Consider the following 27,524-nt stretch of genomic DNA (forward strand, 5'->3'; position numbering starts at 1 on the left):
GTGTATAACTGAGTCACTTTGCTGTACAGCAGAGATTGGCACAATATAGTAAATCAACTATACTGCAAAAAAAAAAAAAAGCCAAATAGTGCTAAAAGAGTCATAAACAAGGCAGCGAACCCCACACCTCCATCCCTCACAAACCAATCTTGCTTCTCATAGATAACTCTTTCAACTTTCTTGGCCCTTTAACTCTGGGATTAACCTCCAGAATTCCAGATAATTATGGGAATTCTGCTATCTCTCAAATCATCCATTTGGGATATCACCTACTGACTTTCTATTATGATAAAAGGATTTTAGCTCTATTCATATCCCTTTCTTCACCTCCATCCTCCCACTATAATTATCACACTAATTTTGGTTAAATCCATATTTGGGCATTTTACTATTATGATCACATAAATATTGTTCACTGCCAAGTTAATAACAATTGTTTCATTTCTTATTTGAATTTATAGCTAAATCTTCCCTCCCCCACCAACCATTATAAAACAATTCTCAACACAGTTTTTTCCACACAGTCAACTCTGTCAGAATAATCTGTCATTTTCTTTTTCTTTAGCCACTCCCCGCCCACTGCCCCCAGACACCTCCTATCTGAGGTCTCCAACTTCCTGCTCTATTCTGGACTGGTGGTGGTAGTGGCTTTTCAGGCTTTGCTTCAAGGTTCTTGAGCTAAGATCTTTTTTCATCACCCCAAGAGTTTCCTCGGCCTCCCTCCAACTGATGATACCTATTTTCTATATTCCATGTCTTCTGTCTTGGTTTACCCGCTTGCCTTCATGGGGCACAGAGCTTCCTGACAAAGGTGCAAGAAGGCAAATTTTTTGAGACTCTGCACATCTGAAAACATCTTCATTCTACCTTCACAGATAAGAGTTTAGTTTTCGAATTTTCCATTAAAAGCCATTTCCACTCAAAGCTGTGACAGCTTTGTCCCAGGATCTTCTAGGTTCCAATGTTACTGTTGAGAAATCTAACGCCATTCTCATTCATGAACATTTGTATCTGAGTGGGATTTTCTGAAAACCTTAGAATCTTGCCTTTATCCCTGATATGCTGTAATTTCATAATGATATGCCTTGATGGAGATCTTTTTCATTCATTTCTCTGAGCACGGGTCTGGACCACTCAATCTGGGGAATTTTCTTATGTTTTTCTATTGATACTTCCCTCCCCTCTCTTTTCACTGTTCTGCCTAGAACTCCTATTAGCCAGATATTTGGTCTCCTGGACTGAGCTTCTCATTTTCTTACCTTTTATCTCCTATAATCCATCCCTGTGTCTTTTAAAAATTCTCCTTTCCAGAAGATCTCTTTGATGTTAGCTTCCAACCCTTTCCACTGAAAAAATTAAATCAGCTATCACTGTTTTAATTTCAAAAGCACTTTTCTGTTTTGATTTTTTAAAATAATCATAAGGCATATTGTCTTATTTTTAAAATAGAGTGGCTTCTCTTAGCTCCCTGAGAATGTTATGCTCTCTCTTTTTAGTTCTTTTTTTACCTTTGTTTTCTGTTTTTGTTTTTTGGCCACGCTGCAGGGCTTGCAGGATCTCAGTTCCCTGGCCAGGGACTGAACCCAGGCCACAGCAGTGAAAGCCCAGAATCCTAACCATTAGGCCACCAGCGAACTCCCTTACCTTTGTTTTGATCTGTGTCTTTCTTGTTGGAGATTGTCCATTTACATTAAACATTAAGTCTTTAAAAGTTGATTGGAAGCTCCTTGTGAAAGGGCATAATCGTAGGGTAATTTTCATTGGTACCTCCAAGTGCCTTTGGGGCATTTCATTTTCTTCAGAGAACCCTCCAAATTCCTGCCTCTTGTGTAAAGTTTAGCTGCTGGCCTTGGGTGTGGATGTGTATTTCACTTAATGCCCATTTTCCATCAGTACCCTCATCTCCACAATCCTTATGCATGGTCTGTATGTTTCTCCAGAGAAAGTACCTCCTATCTCCTGTAGAACTGACTGTGGCCCCTGGCTTTGTGGGGCCAGGATAGGAGATACTTCTTATAACAGCCCCTTGCTTTCATCTCTCTTCAGCCCCATCTTCCATCCTCAGCATCCGGCACCCCCTGAGAACTTCAGGCTCTGCAGGGGAAAGTGGTTTGCTTCTTGTTGATTGGCAGGCATTTCAACGTGATCTTCCCCTCCTCTGCTAAGGCATTACCATTCCTCCACCACACTTCTGCCCTTTTATATAGCAGATGAAATTGCTGGCTTCTCCTAATTTCATTGAGAATGGAGTTCGTATAGATGTTTTTACTCTCCTTCTTACTTGGGGGTAAATTTCAAGAGAAAAGGGGCAGAAACATCTTCACCATCTTGAAACCACAAGTGTACATGAAGTATACATTAAGCCTCTATTAAGACTACATTATCCTTTAATCCTCAGAACTATTAACATTACCATTAGTAGAACTGAGGTTCAGAGAGGTTAAATTCTCTGCCCAACATCAGAGTTGGAAAGCGGCTAAGAACCCTTGTCTGGCCAAGGGCAACTCCCTTATTCTCTCCTGCCCCCAAGCACTCTGAGATCCAGAGAGGGTGGTAAACTATGGCCCAACCTGGGTTAATACCTAGAGGTACAACGTGAGGAAGCTCTTTGGGGAACAAAAGAGCTCCTGCATTGGTGAGAACTTCTAACCAGTGTCTCTCAGTCAGTGGAGAGTCTAGACTGTTAACCAAGGATATCAACAAGAAACACGATGTGCTAGAAGTGGGGTGAGCCTTGGGGAAAGGGGCTGAAGAACTCAGGGGGAAATCTTAGACTTAGACCATGGAGAAAGGAGAAGGCATAAGTCCTAAGAGAACTTGGGAGAGAAATTGGTTTCCAGGGACCCAGGAAGAAAGGCCAATTGTGTCACACTGTGAAGGCAAGAGAAATGCTCTTGTGAGCCCAGGACTTAAGCTCATCCCAAGACACTGGTGACTTACAGAGCCCTAGCCTCTCACTGCAATCAAGATTGGGCTCCTAACGTTCCCCAGACCTAGCCCTCACTGGCCTCAGCCAGGGTGGGCCCGAGCTTTCATGTGAGTAACAGGACTGGTAATACAGCAACTTAGAACTGACAATGTTGGTCCATCTGTATGTGCATGGCTCATTTTTTAGACCCAAGAGGAGGTCCTTACATTAAACCTCTGTTTAATTTCATCTTATGGTGGTTTGCCAGAGGATAGCACATGAGTTTCATTTCATAGACTGTCCCTGATCAGTGATGGCTGCCTGGACCACCATAGGGAGAATGATTCTGTGACTTTGTCCAGGCTCAGGGGATCAGCTGCTTAATGATGCCTGCCATGGGTGTCGACTAGGAGAATTACGGTATATGTGTATCACTGACTCAGGCCATCTCCTCTTCCCAGATTTGTGTTCTCCATTAATGTGATCAAGATGCTCTCAATGTCCTCATTAAAGTCATTGATAAAAGCTGACTGACAATGATCCAGGGACAGTGCCATTGGGGGGCAGTTCTGAGATTAACCTCTAGCTTGGCATGGATCTACAATGACTGGCTATAGTCTATCACATTCAGGATTATTTTTAGAATTGATTTTCAGGCCACTTTTTCCCATCTCATGTCCAAGAGAGACTTTTTCTGTAACCACCACCTGGATAGGGCAGAGCAGGATGCACTTCTTTTACATCAATTCCAGAGATGCATAAACTGGGCTATTGAGAAGTGAGTGGATCACAGAAGAGAAGAGGTAAGCCCTCAAGTGTATAATCCCTGGGATCCCTTATTTACAGAGCAGCCCTTGGAGGACCGTAGCCCGTGGTCTCTCTTCATGTCCTCGGTAAACTTTGAGCCTCATGGGGGAAAAAGGAGCAGTGAAGATCATGCAGAACATTACAGAAAGTAACAGGCACACTCCATTTCAAGCAGCTCATACTTTTATCAGAAAATACAAACTTTCTAAATTAAGTGTCTTACGTCTATTTTACCAACAACAACAAAAACAAAAATCACTCATGTTAGCTAAATACAGATGCATATGTGGATGAGCAAGTGAGTATGAATCCGAGGGGGGTGTGTGCAGTCTGTGCTGTGTGTGAGGGCTGGCTGTGTGTGTGTGTGTGTGTGTGTGTGTGTGTGTGTGAGTGTTGGTCCATGGATGCGTCTGGCCTTGCTGTTTTCTGTCTGTGACCCGGTCGGAACCTTGGCTTTCCAAACTTCATACCAAGCTGTTGCAGAATCCAGAATTCCAGAGCCCTTAGCCCTGCTCCAAGGGCTAAGGTAGGAGGAGGGAGATGAGAAGGAGATCTAAAAATTTATGCCATTCCCACTAGAGGAAAAATAGGGGCTGTTCATCAGGGGCCCACCGGATGTCGAGCCGAACCTGGAGGAGAAAGAAAATGACGTTGTGATAGAATTCCTGATGTCGGCAGAGATATTAGGGAAAGTAGTATATTAATTTTGCGGCTGTCAGAGACTGGGAAGATCATGACAGGCTTGGAAGCTGAAAGCTTTAGCAATAATGTAAAAAGTTTTGGCTCTGGGAAAATCAAATATTGAAATGATACAATTGGAAGACAATAAAGAGTTTCTTCTGCCACTTCCTTAGGTCAGGAAGGCCCTGGCAGCCTGTAGGGGCTCTTTCCACCCAGCCTATGCTCTCTCCATATCCAAGACCAAAGACTAGGGAGCCTCTCTGGATCTAAGCACCTTACCTGTGGGCCTGTAGCCCCTCTATCTGCCTTAGAGGACCCTGTGTGTCCCTCAGGAAATTCCACAACATCAGAGAACTCATAGCCACGTCCTAGGGTGAGATCTCAGAGTCCGGACAATCCCAGGGTTCCTGATCCCCTTCTCAGCACCAAGCTAGATCAGACCCTCCATTTCACACCAATCTGGCAAGTAAGCACTGAGGCATCCCTGACTGCCTGGAACTCTGCTAGACCCTCAGGGAAGGAAGTGCCGAGAAGATTTGAGCTTCACCCTCTGAGAGCAGAAAAATACACCCTTCTGCTTTTTCTCCCTGGCACACTGCTAATTCATACTTCAAAAGAGAGTTCAAAAGCCATCTCCTCTGTGAAGCCTTCGCCAACCTCTCCAGATGGAATCATTTACGCGCACTTGGGATTCTACTGCAATTTTCTTTCCCCATCTGCTAGGATACTTTGAATGAATGGAACAGAGCTCAAGACAAATTGCGGCAGAGCCAATGGCTAGATATGGTCTAATCCAGGGATTCTCAGTCACTTTTCAGCTGGGCCGAAGCATATTACAGAAGATGCTCACGTTCATGGCGCCCTCCGATGAATTGATGAAACAAAAAAAGGGGGGAGGGGAAGAAGCGATGGGAACAAACCAGTGCATTAATTTGTAATCCCTCAGCTGGTACGTGTATCTGTTGCTCACGCGAGCAGCCACGGACAAGCGAGGCTTTGGGTTGTTTGATCCCTTCTCACAAAAATAAACTTCATGAGAGCAGGGACACTGTTTGGACTGTTCACCATTTGACACTCAGCACTCAGGCCAGGACCTGGCACCAGGTAGGTGCCCAATAAGCCATTAATGTCAGTGGTAACCCCACCACTTTTTCAAAAATCATATTGGAAAAGAAACGATTAAAAGTGATGTTATTATAAGGACACTCTGAATTATACTCTGATTTATAAAATAAAGGCTGTAACCCATACTCGAGTATTTAATAATTACCGGTAACAAATGACTCATGACACACCTTGTATCTGATTGTCACACCCCACACATCTGAGCCCTTCCTGATGAGAAATTCTGATCAGATCAACTGCCAAGGGCACGGTCTAGTCAGGATGTAAACTAGAGGGCCAGGAAGAGAGGTAACCCATGTGGACTATAGTTATCCAGGAATGCTTCCTGGAGGAAGAGGAGGGGCTTAAACTGCCTCACGAGCATGGTGAACGGTCCTGGTTTGCCTGGGACAGTTTCTACGCTGTCCAGTAATAATTCCAGTGTAATTATCATTTGTGTTCTTTTTAACTCTCAGACTTATTGTTCTTTGGAAGGTACATGGTATTGTTATCCTGCCCTGATGGATGTATGCAAATGGACTTGGCAGAGGGCAGGAAGGGCTCCCCTCCTCCTTCCCTGAGAACACCGGGGCCACCTACTCCTTCCTCTCCCACCTCATACAGTTTAGTCTCTTGGTTCCTGACCCAGAGGAAGCACTGAGGCCCCTGGTCTCCCAGATTAAACTCTCCGCCTACGCCCTTGTATCCCTCCCCGACCCAGGCAGCCTCTCCTGGACCTTGTTGCATCCAGCACAGCTGGTAAACCTCAACACCACCCCTGTGCCCAGTGTTCTCTACATTCCATCCTAGAGTGCCCAGGTTTTCTTGCCATACTGTCATCCCTCCCTCTCTTCTCCTGGCTCCCTGACTCCACACTCTCCTGCTTTTCCTCCCACCCTTTAGATCGTTTGCTGGTGCCTCCCCATCTCCCCAACCCCTCTACATGTTGGAGACCCAGGGCTCAGTCCTTGGGCCTCCTCTCTTCTCTATGTACCTGTGCTCCTGGGCGATCTCATCCCACCCCATGCCTTTAAATATCATCTATATGCTAATGACTCCCAAATTTATATTATCAGCCACCACCTCTCCCCTGAGCCCCAGACTCAGATATCCACCTGCCTATCAACTGCGCCACGCAAGTGTCTAACGGGCATCTCAGATTTCACATATGCAAAACCAAACTCCTGATCAACAGATCCTTGTTCTCATCATCTGGACCCTAGTATTCTGGCATTGCCAATCATCTGGACACTCCAGTCAAAAACCTAGGAATCACGCTTGACTCCCCTCTTTTCCTCATTCCACATCCAACCATCATCAATTCCCATCAATTCTACCAAGAAAACAAATGCTCCACATCTTTTCTCTTACCTCCTTCCCATGGTCACTGCCCTAGTCTACGCCACCAGCACCTCTTGCTTGGATAGCTAAAAAGGCTCCCATCCTGGTCCCCTCCATCAGCTCTTACCCGTCAGCCCACTCTTCATATGTTGGTCAACACCATCTTCCTTACACGGAGAGTTAGAGCATTCATGGCCTCCCGCTGTTCTTCCTTCCCTCGCCTCCCAGGCCCTATCTAGTCCAGCCCTGCCACCTCTCCGATTTCAATTCTGCCCACTCTCTCTCCTCCACTCACTGTGCTCCAGCTACATTTCCCACCGCGGGGCCACTGCACTTTCAATTCTTTCTGCCCAGAGCGCTCATCACCCATATATACACATGGCTCATTCTCTCGTTTTGTTCAGATCTCGGCTCAAGAGAGGTCCCTTATTCCCTCCCCACTTATCCCTTGCACCTGACATGTATGATGTGTATTTACTTCCGTATTGTCTAGTTCTCCTTCTGGAATGACGGGAGTAAACACTTTGTCTTGTTCACTCCAGTAACCAGTGCCTAGAACAGTGCCAGGCACACAGAAGATGCAACAAACATTTTTTTGAATGAACGAATCATCCCTTTGGGGGACACGGGCCTGCACTCCTCGCCTCGTTTTTCCGACCTCGCTTTCCTGGTCTTTCCACCCTCTCAGGCCGCCATTGCACCCATCACTCTCCTCCTTCGCCCACGGTGTCCCCAGCTGGCTGCAAGCTCTCTCTCACTTCTGAGGCTGCTCCTTCCTCAGTCTCCTGCTCACTCCTTTTCCCCTCCTGCCCCTCTGAAGACAGCCGGAGACCAGGTCCCAGCCCTCGGCTCGCACTGCTCCCAATCGGTGCTTCCCCGACCGCTGACTGCTGAGAACTTGGGACCACGCGGCCTCCCAAGGACAGCAGGTTCTGGCTTCTGCAGTAACTCTCTCTTCCCTCGAGCCCAGAGTCACAGCGTGGAAGGGGCACGTCTGCTGGCCTGCAGGTAGGCTGTCTTCCCTCTGCAGTCTCATCTACTTTCACCTCCGGGGAGGTGAGAACCTCCCTTACAGACCCTGCAGTCACCTCCAGACTATGCCCTCTCTTCCCTCCTGTTTCTCTCCCCTCCGGCCCATCAATTCACTCCAACGTTCACAAATCTGCATGGGATCCCCAGGCCTACCAGTCAGAGCCTTTAATAATCCAAGCCCAGCCCCCCTTTTCCTATTTTCCACCTTGTTCAGGGATAAATCTAATACCTCAACCAGACGCCTTTATTCCGCAGGCCTCAAGCCCACCACGCACCTTCCCACCTGAGGGCCCTGTTCCCCCAGTCGCTGCTCGCTGGACCCTCCCCATCCTGCAGCTCTCAGTGTCCACCCAGCAGGGATCCTCCCTCCGTCCTCGGGACACTTGGATGGTCTTCACTTTGTCATGGCATTAACATCGTTGTGTCCCCTCTCATCCACTCTCATCTCTGAAGGGAGGAACCATGTCCTATTCATGGACGGTGCCCCACAGGCTAAATTCACCGTAACTATGTGAACTGACACAGCGCTTTCCAGGCTGCATTGGTGGAACACACCATGATATGCTCTACAAGAAGAGGGAAAAAAGGAGAGGAAGGAGGGAGGGAGGGAGGGAGGAAGGGAGGAAAGAAGGCAAGGAGGAAGGGAGGGGTGGAGGGAGGGAGGGAAGGAAAGAAGGGAGGGAGGGAAGGAAAGAAGAGAGGGAGGGAGGGAAGGAAGGAAGGAAAGAAGGGAGGGAGGGAGGGATGGAGGAAGGGAAAGAAAAAGAGAAAAAAAAGAAATAAGGGGTCATGGGTTTTATATTCAAATGACATTATCGACCAGCTTCTTGAATGTTCTCCATGAATCCTAGTAAATTAAATAATCTGCAAATTCCAACAGTTAAGAAATCTGTTTATCTTTGTTTCTACCTTTCTTTTCTCAAACAGATCTGACTATGGAAACCTCTTTCCAGCATTTATCCCTCGATCAAGGCATTCATGGGAAACACCGATTGAAAGGGTCCGAGTCCAGGACACCTGGCTGACACTACAGTGCGGGGCTGTGATGGGGAGGAAGGGAATCTGTGTCAGGTTGGGGAGTCTGGTCCTAATCCTGTAAAGGGAGGTTCTCAAACTGGAGCATACGTTCCCCGGGATGTGCCTGGGACACCTGGATTCTCAAGACTGACACAGCACCACCAGCCTTGCAGAGCATCAGTAATGAAGGTTTGGTGGGTGGGAATGAGCCGCTGCGTATTGTTACATTGAAACAACAAACACCAATTTCTTGCTGACCGGCATGAAAAGTCTGTATGGAACTGTCAGCTAAAATGTTGAGCTTGTGTTGGCTGTTGGCTGCTAAGCTCCTCTCCTCTGCTGTTTGGGGTATTTTGGGGGAAAAGTGTGAGCAGCCTGATAAGCAGTGAGAAGACCTTCAGCAAGGCAGTTGTGAACTCACTGGGTTGTTGGAGGAATTAGCCTGGCAAGGAGCTCAGGAGGCAGTAAGTGGGGGAAAGAGCTGTAAGAAGATTACCTGGCCGTGGCCTGCTGGAAACCAGGCAAATGGGGAAAGGCATACGCGTCCCACTCCACTACCTGCCACCTGCTATGGGTGGTGCGCTCATCCACTACTGACCATGCAGCTGCATTTCTGCACCAAGCTGAGGACCCCAGCCCCGACTGGGCCTGCCAAAGGCCCCCCCCCCACCAGGCCCAGATCAGGCTCACCTCCACATCCGCTCCACTCGGGACCCACAAGGCACAGGGTCTGCCCTCCCCACAGCCAAGGAATATATGTACCAAGAGAGCAGCAGTGAGGCCCAGCGTGCCCACTTCTCCTCTCTAGCAGCTTTCGGGATACGAGGTGAATTTCCAGTGTGGGCTGAGGACTCACCCATACGCCTGGGGGAAGGGGTACTGCAGCCCATCTCCTGCCATGGCGGAAGGGTCTCGGGGATTTCTGGCCAGCTTCTGAGGTGTCCTCTGAGGGTACGGATAGTTGGACTGGACGAAGGGGATGTAGCTCAGCAGGGGTGTGTAGGAAGAGCGGAAAATCTGCTGTCCCATCTGCTGTGGGTTGTATGGCGTCACCTGCAGGGCAGAGAGGAGACAGGGGCTAGAGGAGAGGACAGAGGTCCAGCAGAGCCCGCTGCCACTAAACTTCACAGTCCCCCAGCCCTGACCCTAACCTGAGCCCCCACCCCTCAGCCCCTGTGCCCCTCAGTCACTGTGGGGTGCATAGAAGGCAATGTGTTGGACGGGGAAGAAGCACAGGGCTCAGCTTCTATATGTGAGACTGGTAAGTTATTTAATTTATCTGAGTCTCAGTTTCCTTATCCATAAAATGGGCAAATGCTATCTCCATTGTATGGGGACTGAGTCAGCTGATATAAGTAGAGAGACTGGCACATAATAAATAGCAAAGGAATATTATTTCCATTCTCTTCTCTGTCCCCTGCCTTACCCTCAGTCCATAACCATCTCAAAAGCCCCTGGTTCATTTTTAAGTCTTTTACAATCTCAGTAAAGGTTGTTGGGATTTATACATCCCTGGCTTCTAGCTCAGGATCTCAGCAGACCCCAAGTCCAAGATAGCTCTGCCCAGTGGAAGTTCCTGTGATGGATGATGGAAATCTTCTGGGTCTGTACCACCCAATATGGTAGCCACCAGACACAAGTGTGGCTATTGAGCACTTGAAATGTGGCTAGTGGGACTGAATTTCAAATTTTACTTAGTTTTGATTTCAATGTAAATAGCCACACGTGGCTGGTGGTTATGGTACCGGGCAGTGTGAGTGAGGAGAAAGGCCAAATGGGGGCACTGGGATTCAGCCCAAACCCTAAGAAAAGTAGGAACTCATGGGGTTTCTGAGACCACCTGGATCAGACCCCCACCAAGAAGCAGGGCTCATACTATCTTGCCCCTGATGAGGCAGGAACCCCACCTGTCTTATTTACTGATTTATCCTTGGCCCTGAGATGGTGCCTGTCACACAATAGCTGCTCGATAAATATATGTTAAATGGATAAGTGCAAGAAAGAGAGAGAGAGGAGGAGGAGGGAGGAAAGAAGAGACTACTAAGTGTCAGCCTGAATATCTAAAATGACAGGGAGCTCATTACATCATGAGCACTGTATTCCACTACTGACAGCTCCAAATGTCTTGTGCGGAGACGACATCCATCCTCCTGTGCGTTTCGGTCAAAACTCGGGAAATTTCTGGATTTCCACTTTAATAGCAAGTCTGTAGTCCAAGCTGCTCAGGGGTTCAGCGTACTGACTTACCTTTCTCACCCTGCACACCCTTATCTAATTTAAAAAGATGACAAAGGCTAGCGCTTATGAAGTGATAACAAGGGTGTGCCAGGCCCTTCATGTGGATTCTCTCATTTAAACGCCAAACAGCCCTGTGAGGTAGGACCATTAGGATCCCCATTCTAGAGACGAGGAAACAGGTTCAGAGAAGTTAAGCAACTTGCTCAGTAAGTTGAGTTTTGTTGGGATCCCCAGTGTGGCAAGCCCAGAGCCCATGGCCCTGGACTGCACCGCTATGCGTGCTCCCTCTGGAAGCCTGAGCCCCTCCCTCCGGGCCCTCCCCATCTTTCCCCCAGTGGACAGGTAAGATCTGGTGACACTGGACACGGGCACCAAACCCCCAAGAGGGTGAGCTGAAGGTCAGAAAGTGCCGAGAGCTCACAGAGAGAACCCAGGAAGGCACCTCCCAAGACAGACACCCGAGGGTCAGCGTGGCAGAAAAAAAAAACCCTGGTTTTCACAGTGAGGGGACAGTCCTGGACCTGGGAGGAAACTGACATGAAAGAGAAGATACGGGTCCTAGAGCTTATACAGGCTTTATGCAAAACTGTATCCTAACTACATGTCACGGATAAAACGCATAAAACAGAGCTGGGTATAGGGCTCTGGAACCATCTCCAAGATATCCTCTTTGCTGACAAAAGCAATGATAGAGCAGTATGCCCTGAATGCCACATCTGTATAAAAATGCTTGTATAAATAGATATCACTGGAAGGATACCTAAGAAACCAATCACAGTGATTGCCTCTAAGACTTTAAAAATTTTGTACCAGGTTTTTCTATTACTGTTTCAAATATATGCATTTACATAACTTTGTCTAAAAGCATTCACTTTGGAGCTAGGTGGATGGAATCACTGCTCGTGGGATGGAGGGGATGAGACTGAGATTCTCTCAGCCTGACTGCCTCATCTCAACTTCATCTCAGGATGCAAAAGCTCCTACTGCTGAAAGCAGTCCTGGCCCACGTAACCTACACTTATGGACCCTTCTTTACCTTCTGGAACATTCTAACATCCTTCAGAGGTCAGAGGTCCAGTTTGCAGAGAAAGGGTAGGGCTCCCCGGGGAGAGAGGAGAGGCGGAGGAGTCTGTGGGTTTGAGTGTGGGTTTGATCTGTCCACCTGATTTTGGGGTTGCAAGGCCAGCCTGAGAATGTAGCCGGTCTTCAGCTCCCTTCCTCACACCCCCATCTCTGCCCCTAGATACTCAGAACCTCTGGAAGTGCTGTTTTGTGTTTTGTGTGTGTGTGCGTGGCATGCATGTCTATAACTGCATCTTTATTTGTGTCTGGGTGTGTGTTTGTATTTTTGTCTCTGCTGCTTTATTTTGATACCGTATTTTTGTGTGTCTGTATACAAGAGGCAGTAAGGCACAGTTATTGGGAACATGGACCCTGAAGCCAGGCGGCTCAAGGTCAAAACCCAATCTGCCATTGTGTTACTGTCAAGTAGATATTGACCACCGACCTATCCATGGGAGTAGAGGGTGCAGATTCAGCTAACAAAAATATATAACACCCAGTTAAATTTGAATTTCAGATAAACAGCAAGTTTTGTTTTGTTTTTTTAGTATAAGTATGGTCCATGTAGTATTTGGGGCATAGCTCTGCTAAAACGTTATTCACCATTTATCTGAAATTTAAATTTAGCTAGGTGTCTGGTATTTTAACTGACAAACTGACATGGAAGGGATATGACTCCCAGACCCACTGATGCTGGGCAGGCCATGTGATTTGCTTTGGCCCGTGGAAGGCAGGTGTACCTTATCACTTCCCAGCTCTGAGCTGAGCCCCTCAGAGACATTGGGTGTTTCTGCTCAGCCCTTCCGCCATCCAGCATGGCAGGAGCAAAAGTGACTGTGTCTTCAGCACAGGCCCAAAAGGGGGACACGTGAAACAAGCTTGAACCCAACCCCAGTCCTGCTCAGCCAACCTGCAGACCCGTGGGTAAAAAAATAAATATTTTATTGCTGAAAGCCTCTGAGACCTTGAGGCCATTTGTTGCCACAGTAAAAGCTAACTTATGTGTTAACTTTATAACTTTGGACAAATTATTTAATCTCTCTCAGTTTCCTCATCTCTAGTCTATAAGGTAGATTATAGGGTAGTTCTGAAGGTTAAATTAATGCGGGTAAGGCCCTTAGAGAAGGGCCTGGCACACAGTAAGGGCTCTGCAAGTGCCAGCTGGTATTATCACCTGGGGACACTGGTTTGGGTCCACACGCATGTTGGCGTTTCTGTCTGTACTCTGGGGTCAAGCACGGGCCGGAAAGTGTGGCTGGTGACCAGCTAGACAAAGACAAGGGAACAGACATCCTTCTGACCTGAAGGCCTTTGCGGAGCTGAGACAGAGGCGAGGAGGTCAGCTACTCACCTGTCGGGAGTAACACCCCAGCTGGGGGTGCAGGGTCTGTTGATAGGGCATCCTGGCCGCCCGCTGTGGGTACAGGCCCTGGGGAGAGAAGGGGGAGGCTCAGTGCTGTGGGGCGGTGGGCTCCCAGCCAGAGGACAGCAGCCACTCAACTCAGCTTCCAGCTCCCTTGCCTGGACCTCCAGACACGGTCAAGTCCGTCCCACCACACTACTGGCCAGACCCACCAGCTGCCTAGTCCAGCTGGAAACAGGTCGAGCCAGCACGCCTCACACCACCCAGGAAGCCCCTGGTTAGCAGGATTCACAGCCTTTTTGGTGAATATTTAAGGCAAGCGCTTTAGGAACCTGCCTGCCTCTTGAATTCCAGATCTGCCCCTTAGTGTCTGTGTGACCTTGGGCAAGTCACTTCACCTCTCGGAGCCCCTTTTCCCTTGTCTCTAAAAGTATGTGTGTTCAAGCCTGCAAAGCCTGTGAAGGTAGCCAGATTATCTTTGTTGCTGTCTATACCCCTTTCCTAAGTGCCTTTCCCCAAACCCCATTCCTGCCCCAAGACGTGAAGTACCCGTGTACGTCTGTGCGCATGTGTGTGCTAGCTTGCCTCCATGTTTATTTAAGCACATCTGCACGTGTGCTTCCATTTGTGTCTGCAGCTGTGTGTTTCTGTGTACAAATGTGCAACTATGAACCTAAGTGTACTAGTTTTGGTCTCTGCTGCTGTGCATCTCTCTGCCCACACATACACCTGTGTCTGTACCTGCTGATGAAGACTGACGTGAAGATAAATGAGTTAATCCATCTAAAGGGCTTAGAACGTGCAGCACGTAGTAAGGATTCTGCCACCGTCTCTCACTGCCACCCCCTGCCCCTGCTGCTCCCACCACTTGAAGAGGCTGCCTGGCAGTTCAGCCCGACGGGAAGTAGAAACTTTACTCACAACTCTGTCCGGGGTGCCCTTAGGTGTCCACGTGTACACACACACACACACACACAGCAGAACCGCCACTGTGGATGGGGTCAGCCCATGACCCCTCCAGTCCCAGGCTGCCTCTATCTGCCAATCCAGAGTTACCCCCTAAGATGCAGGTCAAAATCCAAAGCACCCCTCAGACCGTATATCTTCCCAGAAGATTCCATGCCCCAAGACGCTGCCTCCATCCTGGGCTCAGCTTGTGCCAATCGTCTAAGTGTTGATGGTTGATGCTGCCCTTGACGACTTCCTCAGAGCCCACAGGCTCCTCCTAAAAGGCTCCGAATCCCTGATGTGGGGTCCTGGGGAAGCCCCCCAGCTCTCTCAGCGCCCATCCCCCACGTCCCCGAGAGAGCACATCCTTTCAGGGCCCTCCTTGCTCTCTGCTCCCGTGCCCCTGCACTTGACCGTGGCCGGGCCTTTCCCACATCCACCACCCCCTTCACCTGAAACCAGTGCACCTGCTCGCCTTTCTCCAAGCCCTGCTGCCAGGGCAGCCCCACTCACCACCACGACCAGCCTGTGACCCCAGGCGTGGCCTGAACTGGGACAGAGGTGTCAGCTGGATGGAGCCGCCCTGCCTGTTCCCAGCCCCCAGTGGGCTCCAAGGCCGCGTTCTAAGTGTCCCTCCTCTGCTTCACTCCCTCCCCATCAGCGCTCAGCTCGGCTTTCCACAGCCAACTCCCCCAGGGCGCCGTCCTCCCCACGCCCGCCTAGGTGAGGCTACCCCTAGGATCCGTGACCCGCCTGTCCCTGCTCTGTCCCGGGGCGGATTTGCAGGAGATGATGCCATATTCATCAGTATGAGCCACACTGTATGACTTGAAGGAGATTTCTAGTTGTTCACATTGCAATTCTGTAAAATCACAAGCAAGGGTAAACACACATTCATTCCTCTTTGCTTGAGGCCACGGCCTCTTCCTACGTGCCCTCCCTCCTTAATCGGGAGCAGAGTTCCTTTGTGTCAAGCAGCCCAGGAGCCTCCGGAGTTCCCGGGTGCTGGGGACTTAGGCTTCCACGGCTCTGCGTCCGTCCACAGTGGAGCCCTGAGTAAATTGGATTTGGGACCTCATTTTTATTCCTAACACCGAGCAGGAAAAGAGGCTAGGAGAGACTGTTCCCCATTTCTCCTCTGTGTCTTCTCAAAGTCTGCTGAGCTCCCTGACACTGTTTCCTAGGAAGATCAGGGCTGAAAAGTAATAAAAACCAATATCTGTATCCTACTTGAGATTTTACAAAGCGCTTCCCCATGCATGGACTCCATTAACCTGACAACGGATTCACGTGTTTGCTGCTGCTGCTGTAATTATCATGAGGCCGTTTCATAGGTGAGGAGACCAGGGCTCAGAGCATTTGGCTAACTTGCCCAAGACCACACAGCTCGGAAGCAGCGCAATTCCCTTAAACCCAAGTCTGACGATTCTAAAACCTGCTTTCTTTTTATCATATCAGGCCCCTTGATCAGCCGACTTGAAGCCTGATGGCATTATGAGATCACGAGGAGCTGGGAGAAGGTAAATTACCCTGTCCCTTGTGACCACCTGGGAGTGTCAATGTGTACAGCCAACTTCAGCTGGGCCTATTCAGTGTCTAAACTGCTGCATAGGACCCAGGGGCCCTACCAGCCAGGGCCCTTCTGCCCAGAGGCCCAGGAAGCTCAGAGTCAGCCCTGTGATGCACACATCAGCATCTCTAAAGACAAAGGACTTCATGCTGGAAAAATACGTCCAAATCTCACCCACTCCAAAAGTCAAGTCAGAAGAAGTCAACGTAGCAGAGAGAAACTATCCCCTCTTTACAAAACAGACCATTGCAAATTAGCTTTACATGGTGAGCCCTGTGAGTGCATTTGAGAGTGAATCGGTTTACACCAAATAAAATTATGCAATTGTTTCTCTCTCAGGGGTGGGGGGCACACCATGCTGGCTTTTGATTTGTCCCTGACTTGTACTGGACTCCGAGCTTCCTAGTCATCTTGGAATCACCTCACCTGAGTCAAGGCCTATACTCAGTGTGAAGCAAGGGTTTTTTTTTTTTTTTTTTTTTAAATTACTTAAATGAATGAGAAAATAAATAAATACAGATGAGTGCATCAGGGATTAGGTGATAAACGACTGCACAGCGAGTGAGCAAGGGTGGAGGAACATCAGTGAAGGAGTTGGTGAATCAGTGAGGACGTGAACAGGGCATTTCTCTCGAGCCCTCTGCTAGGACAACATATCATAGACATGGGAGGGACGCACTTGGATTTTCCCGTGGATCATGCTTCCTTATGACGTCTCACCCCAGTGGTGGGATGTGAGGAGAGTGTGGCCACTTGCTCTGTTTAGCAGACAAGAAAAGGCTTGAAAACAAAACTTTGCAGAAGAAGAGAGAGACCATGCTAAACTCCTTTACTTTAGTTCCTGCTTAAGAATCAGGGGCTAAGCCTGGTGGGCCAGCTGAGAGGGGCTTTACGTGGAACAGAGAAGATCCACCGTCTGCGCAGGATGTCTAAGCTGTGAGGCCTGCCGCTCTGTTGTAAAGGAGGAGATGACACGTGGGACCGGAGGGTCAGGGGGAGGGGGAGGGGGAGGGGCACGGAGACAGGATGAGTCGATTTTCAGGTGGATTTCCTTCTCTCTTTGCCCTCTCCGGGCTTGGCCAGGCCAGGCTGGGGTAGCAGGTTGCCAGGAACCTGGCCCTTTCATACACCTGCACACCATTCTGGAAAGGAGCCACGGAGGAGACAGAAGACTGAGAAATCTTAGACACTGAGCACCTTTCCTGGAGGAAATGAGCCCTACCTGAAGGGACTATTTAAGCTCTTGGTTTAGACTATGGTTTAAACCAGAGTGAACATTTATTTGATTTTTTCTTCTATCTACCCAGTGGGTGGCAGCTCTTAAGGGAGATTAAGTTAAATAGACAAACTACAGAAACTACACTTTCCCTGAATAAATAAGTCTGTGAGTAAAATTTCCCACCCTGCAAGTGTCTCTCCAAGCCACTGTGTCTGGCCCCTCTTAGCTATGAGCCCAAGACCAAGAATGTGTGTCAAGCCATCTTAGCTGGTAGAAGCTAAGATTGCTGGGTTGTAGTTGAAATAAAACGGCCACATAATTTGTCATCTGCACCAGGACACTTGAGAGTGAAAGGGGGTGCAATTAATAATTATGCTGGGACAAAAGACCTAAACTGGGACTGTCCCAAGTAACCTAGGACACATGTCATCCAACTGTAAAGGAGGTGGTGGGAGACAAGGACTGTGCTATTATTCTCTCCTGGGAGCCCAAGTACTTCACAGGCCAAAAGTAGCCAAGCTCTGGAAGACACAGCACAGAGTGAACGGAAATTCAGACAAAGGAAAATGAGAAATATACACGCACAGGCATGTGCATGTGTGCACACGTGTACCGGGTCGTTGGTCTGATGTGGCCTCAATGAAAAAATTAACTAATGAGTCTGTGGCTCTTTGTGAATTAGGCTTCCTGCGAGCCAAGGCTCCTCCGTGGACACAGGCCCAGGACCCGCTCACTCACCTGGTACTGGGGGAAGGTGGAGGGATTCGTGAACACGGGCAGAAGTGGATAGTTCAGGTTGACCCAGAGCGGCTGGTTCACGGTCGCTGAGGTCAAGGTGGTGGCAAAGCGTGGGGTGAAGACATTCCCTGTGTACTTGAGGTTGTTCTTGTCAGCCCCCATCACAGGCGGGTTAACTGTAAGTCACAAGAGAGGTAGAGCGTTTCCGTGATTGAGGAAGGGAGAGGCCAGGACGCCCTCGGCCCCATGACTGCCTGAGGGGTTAATGTTCTCAGAGGTTAGGTCTTTTAAAAGCTCCCAGAGGGTTCTTCAACTTTTGGATGAATTTCCAACTCTAGGAAAACATCGTTAGTCCACACCTTGCCAATTCGGAAGGGGTGAAAATCCCAGCATGGTCTGGCATGGAGCATCTCTCTCCGTCATTCACTTCTAAGGAGGCAGTTTAGCAAGAGGATGCAATAAACCAGATTGCTGGGGCTGTATCTCACCGACTTACAAAACTACGTTCTTTCAAGTGCTTTAGAAAAATCCAGTTTGGTATAAACAATTGCTATGCCATTGGAAGTCATTCTTATCAAATTATTAAAGCAGCCCCCTGAGGACATGTACTTGGCAACAGTGAGGACCTGGTGCAGGTTGTTGTATGTACGTTGGAATCATTTTTTTAAAAATACTTTAAAATATTACGTAATTCAGTATGATAGGACCCAAAATTAGTCGGAATGAATGAGATGTGATTGAGTTGTTTTAGGATATGGATCCTGGATTCTTTCCTTCTACAATATGCTCTGTGGGCTTATACAGTCTGAGCTGGGGTGTCAGTTTCCCCTTATTGGCACATTTTTGGGGGGAAAGGCAGTTACACTAAAACAGTTGTAGAAGTATAAGGGAGAGAAAACCGGCACATGAATAATCTCAATGTAGAAATAATCTCAAAGAACGGATTTTTCTTTGGTTTGGGCCACTTGAGGGGATATAAGACATGCTGAGTCAAGGCTATATTCAAACTGACCACCAATAATGCCCATGTGACCCCTGAAAGTCAACTGCATTTCTCTAGCAATAGTATTCCCTGTAGGGGACACAGGAAATCATTTCCCCCATTTTATGGGACTAGGGAAAGACAGTAACTTGCCCATGGATGAGACAGCCCTTTGATGGCAGAGCCACTCCAGGGACATTTGAGGGTTTCTGAAATCCCTTCCTCTACAGATTTCCTCTGGTCAGGGTCAGCTTACGTTTCAGCTCTAGCCCGTCCACCTCCACTTTGCTGCGAAGCTTCAGCTGTCTGCTTGGGTTCTTGGTGGCCCCAAGGAACTCACAGAGCAGGTTCTTCTTGGCCGGCCAGGCAGGCTTCTTGGCTGGCAGGGCCATGGACATAGAGTCCATGGGGTCACTGCCACCCTCCTTATCACAGGTCTCCTTCCGTCTCTGGGACCACTGACTGAGAAAGAGGGTCTCTTGACCCTTGGTCAGCTGCTTGGCGCCAGGGTTCCGTTCTACAGCAGAAGGGAAACTGAGTCAATGACTCTGGAAGGCCAAGTGCTGGATGCGGGGAGCACTGTCTTGTAGACTAAGTGATGGGTCCTCCAGAGCACATCTGAGGCCCCAATCACTCTGGGCTCTATCTCCCAGCCAAGTTCAATCCAAGTTCAATCCCTGAAGGCTTCACTAACCAATGCCCATTATGGTCTCCCCATCCCATGCACACATGCATGCATTCATCCATTCTTATCTTCTTGCCTTCCATCTACCCACTCATCCTCCCTTCCATCCACCCATTCGTCCTTCCTTCCATAATTCCTTTCTTCCTTCCTTCCTTTCAAACTTCCTTCCTTCCAGTTACCTCCTTTTCTTATCTTCTTTTCTTTCTTTTCTTCCTTCCTCCCTCCTTCCCTGACTTCCTCCCTTCCTCCTTCCTTTCCTTCATTTCTACCTTTTTTCTTTCTTTTCTCCCTCTTTTTTCCCTCCCTTCCTTCCAACCCTCCATAGGTTGGAATACAAAGGTCTCAGATACAATGCTGACTTGGACACAGTTCCTGCCTTCAGGGAGCACCTGGCTTAGTGGGGGGACACAGATTCCTACAGAACACACGTCTGGTCCCTCACCATGGACTCTCCTCTTGCTAAATCGTCATGGCGATTTAGCACTCTCGTCAGCGCCAGGCTCTGACCTGAGTCCTGGGGACACTGCGATGAGTCAGAGCCAGACTTGGCCCTGCAGGAGCTCAAAACAAGGAGGAAGAGAGAGACAGACCCAGAAATAGCTCTGGGACAAGGCAGATGGGAACCATGAGGTGACAGAGGGACACCGTGGGAGAAGAAGGTGGCTAAGACAGCTTCTGTCTGAGAGGACCAGAGGGCTTCCAGAAGGAAGAGGGTCTTCAGCAAGGCCTTACACCAGGGGCTATGGGTGACTGTGGGCAAAGGCACAGAAGCATCGGAGAGACACAGTGAGGCAATGGATGTGGTCAGTGCCAGGCTCAGATCTTTCTCCAAACAGACCGAGTGTCCCCCTAGTGCTAGGACACGGTCTGGACCATCGTGGGACCCTCTACAGCACTGGTTTTCACCCATATTTCCTTTTGAGCAATGGAACTCTTTCTTCCAACAAAATTAAGTATGATGGGGGGAAAATACATATATATATATATATGTGTGTGTGTGTGTATATATTTAACTGCACATATATAATATATATACATATATAAATTTTTTAAGGCATTGCTTGGTTGAAGCAGGGAAGAGGGCCTTGTTCTCAACATCTTCACACCTTCCCCAGCCAGGAGGTCCTGGTCTCTATGGAGCTTGGCTGGGAAATGGCACTGGACACACAGCAGGCACCTCGGATCTTTCTGGTAGCGGCAGGACCAGAGGACCTGTGCCCAGTATTACCTGTTGGGAGTGGATGTCATCCCACCCACTCTTGGCCCATTAGCCCACTGGCCTTGGGGCTGAGTCTGGACAGGACAGGGCCTGACCTCTTAGTGCCATCCCAGCAAAGGAAAGAGCTGTTCTAGCCTGAGCCAATTTAGGAGAAAATGACATTTTTATCAAAACATGCCCCTAGAGTCTCTTCCAAGAGTTTGTCTGGTCGCGAGTGTAGCCCCCAGCCCCCTCCCCAGAGGCCCCACACCTGCCATCACACACATACACACCCAGCTGCCTGCAACATGCTTGCTGCTCGCTCATCTCCAAAGCTCCCTCTTCCAACGTCTGTGTACACAGACCCACGCACATTCCTGCCTGTTGTTCCTTTGGCTCACTCACACGCACACACAACTACACACAGAGAATGGACACACACAAACACATACACATGGTCACAATCAGATGCATCCACCCTGCATTTTCTCTAACGAATACACTCACACCCGCAAAGCTCTCCTTGGCACACCTTTGCCCACACACTTGTACACACATACACACACAAATGGTGGGAGGGTGGAGGGGACAGGACGGCCTCCAGCCCAGCACACTCATCCGACAGAGAGGCATCCACGCCTGTCTCCTGCAGAAGGAGGCGGGAGGAACGTCCCCTCCGCCAGGTAGGGCTCCATCCTCGCACGTGTACAGCCCATCGTCCCCAGAGTCCTCGGGCTCCTAGAGGCTGCCCAAGACCCAGAGTCCAGCGTACTGTCCACAGCTCAGAGCCCTTGGCCTTCCTCCAATGCTCCAGAGCACAGAATGTTCTTTAGGGTGACCGTGTTCCCATTTTCTTAGGAAGATGGATCTGGGCCCTCCCAACACAGGCATCTCTCCATTACCCGTCCATGCTCACAGCTTGGGGGGAATTTTTCTTTTGGTTTTCTCCTAGTGACTGTTGACAGCAGGCAAATGCCACTGCCATCAGTCTGCCTTCTTGGAACCATCCAGTCTGAGTGGCTGGATCGGAACAGGCACAAAATGCAGAATCCTGGGAGTGGGGCGGGGGAAACTTGGGAGGTGGCTGGATTTCCTGGGGAGGATGCGAACTCCTCAATTCAGGAGTGGGAATGCACTTTTCTAAAGCCCTGGAGTACCTGGGAACAAATCCCAGCCCCAGCAGTCTGCACTGCACCTGGAGAGTTTACACATTCACCCTCCTGCCCCACAGAGAGGGGACCAAGCCTCACGGTTGGAACAGGAGCTTCCATGAGAAGCCAATCAAATTTCCCTCCTATCCAGCTTAAAGTCTCCACACTGCACTTTCACCCTGGACCCAGCGAGGATAAACGTTTCCTTCAGTGTACTCTGGGTGCCTGTGGATTTAAAAGCCCAGTCACTTACCAAATGGGCCTCTCCCTCTTCCCAAACCACATTGGGTTCAGAGCCACTGTATCTGCTTCCAAGAGCTGTGCCCTGTATACGGGCATCCAGCAGAGGAGGCCTGTGGGGACTGAAAACAGCCCGTACCGGGGGACTGAGGCCACGTCGTCCTACTTTGCACAAAGACGTTGCATGTGCCTGATGCAGCCCGGTAAGTTGTTTCTTCCCCCGCGGGCCCATTCCCTAGCCCTGCTCCCAGCCCCACTCACCCATCAATTTGTGCCCCTCCACGGCAGGGTCAGCCTCGGGCTTGGAGCAGATCTTGGCAAACACTGGGAGCTGCTTCCTCTGAGCAGGGAGTTTGGGGGGCTTGTCGAGCTTGTCGAGAGGCGCTGGAGGAGGCGGGGGAGGCAGCAGCAGGAATGGGCCCAGCTCCGCGGGCTCCCCGGGTCCAGGGCCATTGAACATGCTGTTCTGCAGGAAGTCCTTGATGACCCTGGTCTCCTCCAACACCGTCTTGCTGTCGGGGGCCTTGGACGTTTCCGTGGACTTCAGTGGGAACTGAGCCAGGAGCTTGCTAATCTCCGAGTTGGAGGCCCCCAGGCTGTTGCCCCTGTCCTCTGTCCCCTTGGCACTCTTGACCTTGGCAGTACGCAGGGTGCCCGTGACCGTAGACATGGCAGAATTGCAGTCCTGCCGGCTGCCGATAACGGACACTGCCACCTTTGGCTCCAGAAGCTTGTCACCGGCAATGATGGAGGCTCCTGGGCGTTCACTGCTGCCTGCCACCAGCGAAGGCACAAGAAGGCAGGGAGCCGGCTGCCCGGGCCCCTTGAGGGAGCTGCTGGGCGCCTCCAGCTCCCCTGAGCTCTCTGTGACCAGGATGAGGTGATCTTTGGTGAGGCTCAAGAACTCCTGCTCCACCAGCAAGGAGATCTCATCTTTGCCACTGGTGAGCTCCAGAGGCCTGCAAACAGGTCAGAAAGACAGATGGCTTTAGTGCCAGCTCCCTGAGGGTGGCTGTGCAGCAGGGCACAGGCCCCAAGGAAAGGGGATGGAGGAAACGTGTCTCCAGGTGTGAGAAACCTATTGCTTTTTAAGAGAGAAAATGGGCCATCAGTGGACTCCAAGGGGTTTCTACACCACACCAGTGGGCATAGTACCGAGAGCTTGGTTCTGGGAATCGGGATGCCTGGGTCCTCTCCCAATACTACATCTTGCGGAGTGAGCTGAGCCTTAATTTCTCTCCACCTCTCCCTGTTCAGTCATGCTCAGGACCCGAAGCAATAAAAGATCAGCAGCACAGGGGACAGGACTGAGCCGACAGCTCTGAGCGTGGCGTCCAGAGGGCTGGGGCTGAGTCTTAGGAAGCCCCCAGATGCACTGTAGCATGGCAGAGTGAGAGCAGGGGACCTCAGGGCCTCACAGCCTGGCTCTGTCACTTCCCAGCTATGTGATCCTGGGCCCCTTGCTCAGCATCTTGGTCTCCTCCCTTGGTGAACACGAATATCATAGAGACACTTCAGACCATGTCTGGCACAGTAAGGGCAATACAAGTGTCAGCTAGTATGTCGACACTTCTGTCAGCCTGGCTGGGCCCCTGGTCCTGAAATCTGCACAGTGGTTCCATGGATGCCCGTGTCCACCTTGCCTGGGCATGGCCCTCTGACCAGAGCACAGACTGGGCCCCACTTCCTGGGAGCACCAACAATTTCTTGATCCCTGAACCGATTCACAAGCATCTCCCTGTATCCAAACACAGGCCTCTACCTGCACCTCAGACCCCGGGGGCTCCAGCCTGGACCCTTGATGGCCAGCACCAGCCTGATGGGGCCTGATGGTCCCATGGACTCTAGGCTCCTGATGGCTGGCTCTCTCCAGATGTGGGAGAGGGTAGCAATCCTGCTGGCCTGGTTTGTGGCCCAGCCTGCCACACCAGCATCCTTGGCAAGGGGGAAGCTTCCTCCCTGGCACTCCCAGGAGGACCATGGTCACCCAGCTTAGAACCATCTGCTATCCCTCCTGGATGGGTTCCCGTGAAGGGTGGATGAGGTGGCCTACACAGAGCATTCTGGAAACTGCTCAATGCTCTATCGCTGGTAGAAGGTGGTGAAAATGGCAAAAAAAGAGGCAGAGGGAAAAATTAAAGCTCCCTGTGACTGGAGCTCTGGGGAGGCCCTGCGCACATTCTTGCTCTGACAACCCATTCTGCGGGTTGAGTCAGCCCCGAAAATAATGTCTAGGGAATGCGCCCAGCAGGGACCGTCCTTCCTGGTAATGCTCTGTGTATGGGCACACGCACGTGGACACACACACACACGTGCAGTGCAGGCACAAAATGACTCAGTTATCACACGTAGAACCAGGGGACAGTCTCCACATCTGACGATCAGCCACTGCCTACTGTGCCAGGCATTAACTCCTTAGTTGCTGGGTCCTGATGAAGCCCAGAGGGTCCTGGAAAAGGTTTTGCGTAGCCAGGGCACTTGGGAAGCACAGGGAAGAGTTTAAAACTTGGGAGTTTGTCACTGTTCTAACGACCGAGGCAACCAATGCCTCCTGACCACCAGCCCACCGTGTGGCCTCCCCAGGCCTGGAGCCTGAGAGAGGTGCCAGGAAAAGCAGACTCCGGCCAAACAGACCGAGGTCAGGATCGGGCACCTCTGCGTATTTCACGTCAGATCCTGGAAACTCAGGGACTCCCCTGTGATGAGGGTATGACACCTGTGACATGGGTAGGACACTACAAGTGCCCAGACGCTGGGTGGGATGAGAACTTGGTGCAGTAACCCCTGTGCGGGCTCAGCATGGACACGCACCAAGGAAGCCCTGGGCACACGGTGGCTGTGAGTGGCAGTGGGAGCAGGCTGGCCCTGGAAGCTCCCGGAGGCCATCAAAGCCGTGTATGAGGCAAGGCGGTCCACTCTGTTCTCCCCCACTTTCCCTGCCCTCTCTCCTATTCCCATCCTTTCCTCCTTCTCACTCTAGACTCGGTCTATAAATTGGCCCCCCTCTCCTGCCGTGTCCCTGGGAACACCTGGAATAAAGACACTGCCAATCCATGGCCCCGAGTTATTGATCCCGTCTTCCTCTTCATCATCACCCTCAAAGGGAGCAGGGGAGTCTCGAGTCACAGAAACCAGATACTTGAGGGACCAGTTTTTGTCTCTCCCGTGCCTGCCCCAAAACTTGCAAAGCAAGTTATGTACCAACAGATCTTCTGAATTGGAAAGACTCACCACAATTATGTTATAATTTTTTTTTTTTTTTGGCCATGCTGTGCCAGGCTTGCGGGATCTTAGTTCCCTGACCAGGGATCGAACCCGGGTGCTCGGCAGTGAAAGCGCACAGTCCTAACCGCTGGACAGCCAGGGAATTCCTCAACTATGTTAATTTTTAAAAATTGGGATAATGGGATTGTGGTTATATTTAAACAACAACAAAAAGGGTCCTTTTATAGATACATACTAAAGTATTTACAGATAACATTATGTCTGGGATTGGCTTTAAACTTAATCTAGCAAGGGGAGGGAAAAGATGGGGGTGGGGGAATAGATAAAATAAGATTGCCCCTATGTTGGTCATGGCTAAGGCTGGGTAAGGGGTACATGGGTTCATCACATACTAGTTGTTCTATTTTTGTCTGTGTTTGGTTTCTCGTTTTTTTTTTTTCTAAAATAAAAATGTTCTATAATAGACGTACACACAAAAGTCTCACCACTGAATCCTTTAAAGTATCAGCTCCAAGGAGAAGTCAAAGCAGCTTCTAAAAGACCCACAGGGCCCGAGGTCCCTGTACCAAAAGCCACCCCACAGGCAGTCCCTTCTCAGCACCTGAGAGGATACTCCTCCCCCTCCCCAACACGGGAGCCAGGCTGGCAGAGAGGACCCAGCAGGGACTGAGTGTGAACCCCATTCATATTCCCCGGTCATTCTCCTCTGGACACATCACGGGGGTCACTGGGCCTCTTAGGAAGCTGGCATTCCCAGAAGGGGCAGGGCAGTGTCAAGAACAGAGGGGCCCACCCTGGCTGTGGGTCCCCCACGTGTCCCTGAAAGGCTGGCCCGGAGCACCTGGCCCTCCCCGAGACAGCCCCTACAAACTCCTATTTCCTTTGAATCTGCCATGAATCCACTACAGGCCAGACTGGAAGCCAGGCACCCATATATATGCTTGCATTTAATCCTCTCCACGTCCCTGGGCAATAGACAATATCATTCTCACTTTACAGATGGGAAAAGTGAGCCTGAAAGAGGTGAAGGACCTTGTCGCTGAGAAAGTGAAGAGACTGGTGTGAGGATGCTGCCGGGTCCGGCTGACTTCCTGACCTCCTCCTACCCCAACCCAGCCTCTTTTCCAGGGATAGTTCTCCAGCGAGGTCCACCCGGTCCCTGCTCCGTGGCTGGGCTTTGTTCCCCAACCTGAATGCAATCAGGGATATTGCTAGGATCATCCCATCACTCCAGCCTGTGGAGGATCATCACGGTGAATCCTGAGCCTGTCATCCATGGCATTAGCTGTCCTTGACAGCTCTGTGTCAGCTGCATGTCTGATGAGCATGCCTTCTGGGTCCCCCACCAATTTATGGACAGAAATGTTGAAGGCAAGAGAGTCCAGGGCTGAGTGTTAGGGCCATTGCTAGAAACCCTCCCCCTCCCAGTCTGACAGTAATCCTGGATCAACAGTTTGGGGGAATAAATCAATCCAGTCACTATCATCCCATCTCCGCTTCTCTAAGACAGCCTTTATTAAATACCTTGCTGCAATCAAGATTCAGCACACAATTACAAATCTCTGAGCAAGGGTCTCCCCTACCTGCCCTCTCCACCCCCAAGAAAACAAGATTCGTTTGCTCTTTTCTGTTCTAGAAAACTGCATGCCTGCAGAGCTCAGACATTCTTAGAACTTAGATCAAACCATTCCCCCACTTAAACCCTTATGTGAATTCTCACTACACATAGACTAAAAATCCAAACTCCTTTCTGACCCCCCAGGGCACCCCACAAAGTGGCCCTGTTACCCCCTCCTGCTTTGACTCCTCTTCTTCCAGCCACTCTGGTCTTATAAATATGCCTTGGCATGTCAAGTTCATTCCAACCCCAGGGCCTTTGCACCTCCTTTGGATGCTAGATCATCCCTTGACTGACTCTTACTAGGCACTCTACGCTCCATCAATCTGTTTATTTTCTTCCTAGTGTTTATCATCACCATCATGTAGTATTTTCTTATGTCTTCACTCCCTACAAC

At 50.0% G+C, this 27,524-nt stretch overlaps 1 protein-coding gene across 1 annotated transcript in view; it reads right to left on the minus strand.

Annotated features, from left to right (window-relative positions):
* Positions 1–4,262: 4,262 nt before the first annotated feature.
* The window catches only part of C3H1orf94 (chromosome 3 C1orf94 homolog), a 36,033-nt gene continuing 12,771 nt past the window's right edge, over positions 4,263–27,524 (minus strand). Inside the window, exons 2-7 of the mRNA XM_061184518.1 lie at positions 22,546–23,243; positions 19,267–19,527; positions 18,029–18,204; positions 13,542–13,619; positions 9,747–9,943; positions 4,263–4,344 (exon numbers count right to left, since the gene is read on the minus strand). Coding sequence (XP_061040501.1) covers positions 4,269–4,344; positions 9,747–9,943; positions 13,542–13,619; positions 18,029–18,204; positions 19,267–19,527; positions 22,546–23,243 — 1,486 coding nt within the window. The 3' untranslated portion in view covers positions 4,263–4,268. The remainder of the gene's footprint in view (positions 4,345–9,746; positions 9,944–13,541; positions 13,620–18,028; positions 18,205–19,266; positions 19,528–22,545; positions 23,244–27,524) is intronic.

This window comes from Eubalaena glacialis, chromosome 3, assembly GCF_028564815.1.
Source record: "Eubalaena glacialis isolate mEubGla1 chromosome 3, mEubGla1.1.hap2.+ XY, whole genome shotgun sequence".
Taxonomy (NCBI): Eukaryota; Metazoa; Chordata; class Mammalia; order Artiodactyla; family Balaenidae; genus Eubalaena; species Eubalaena glacialis.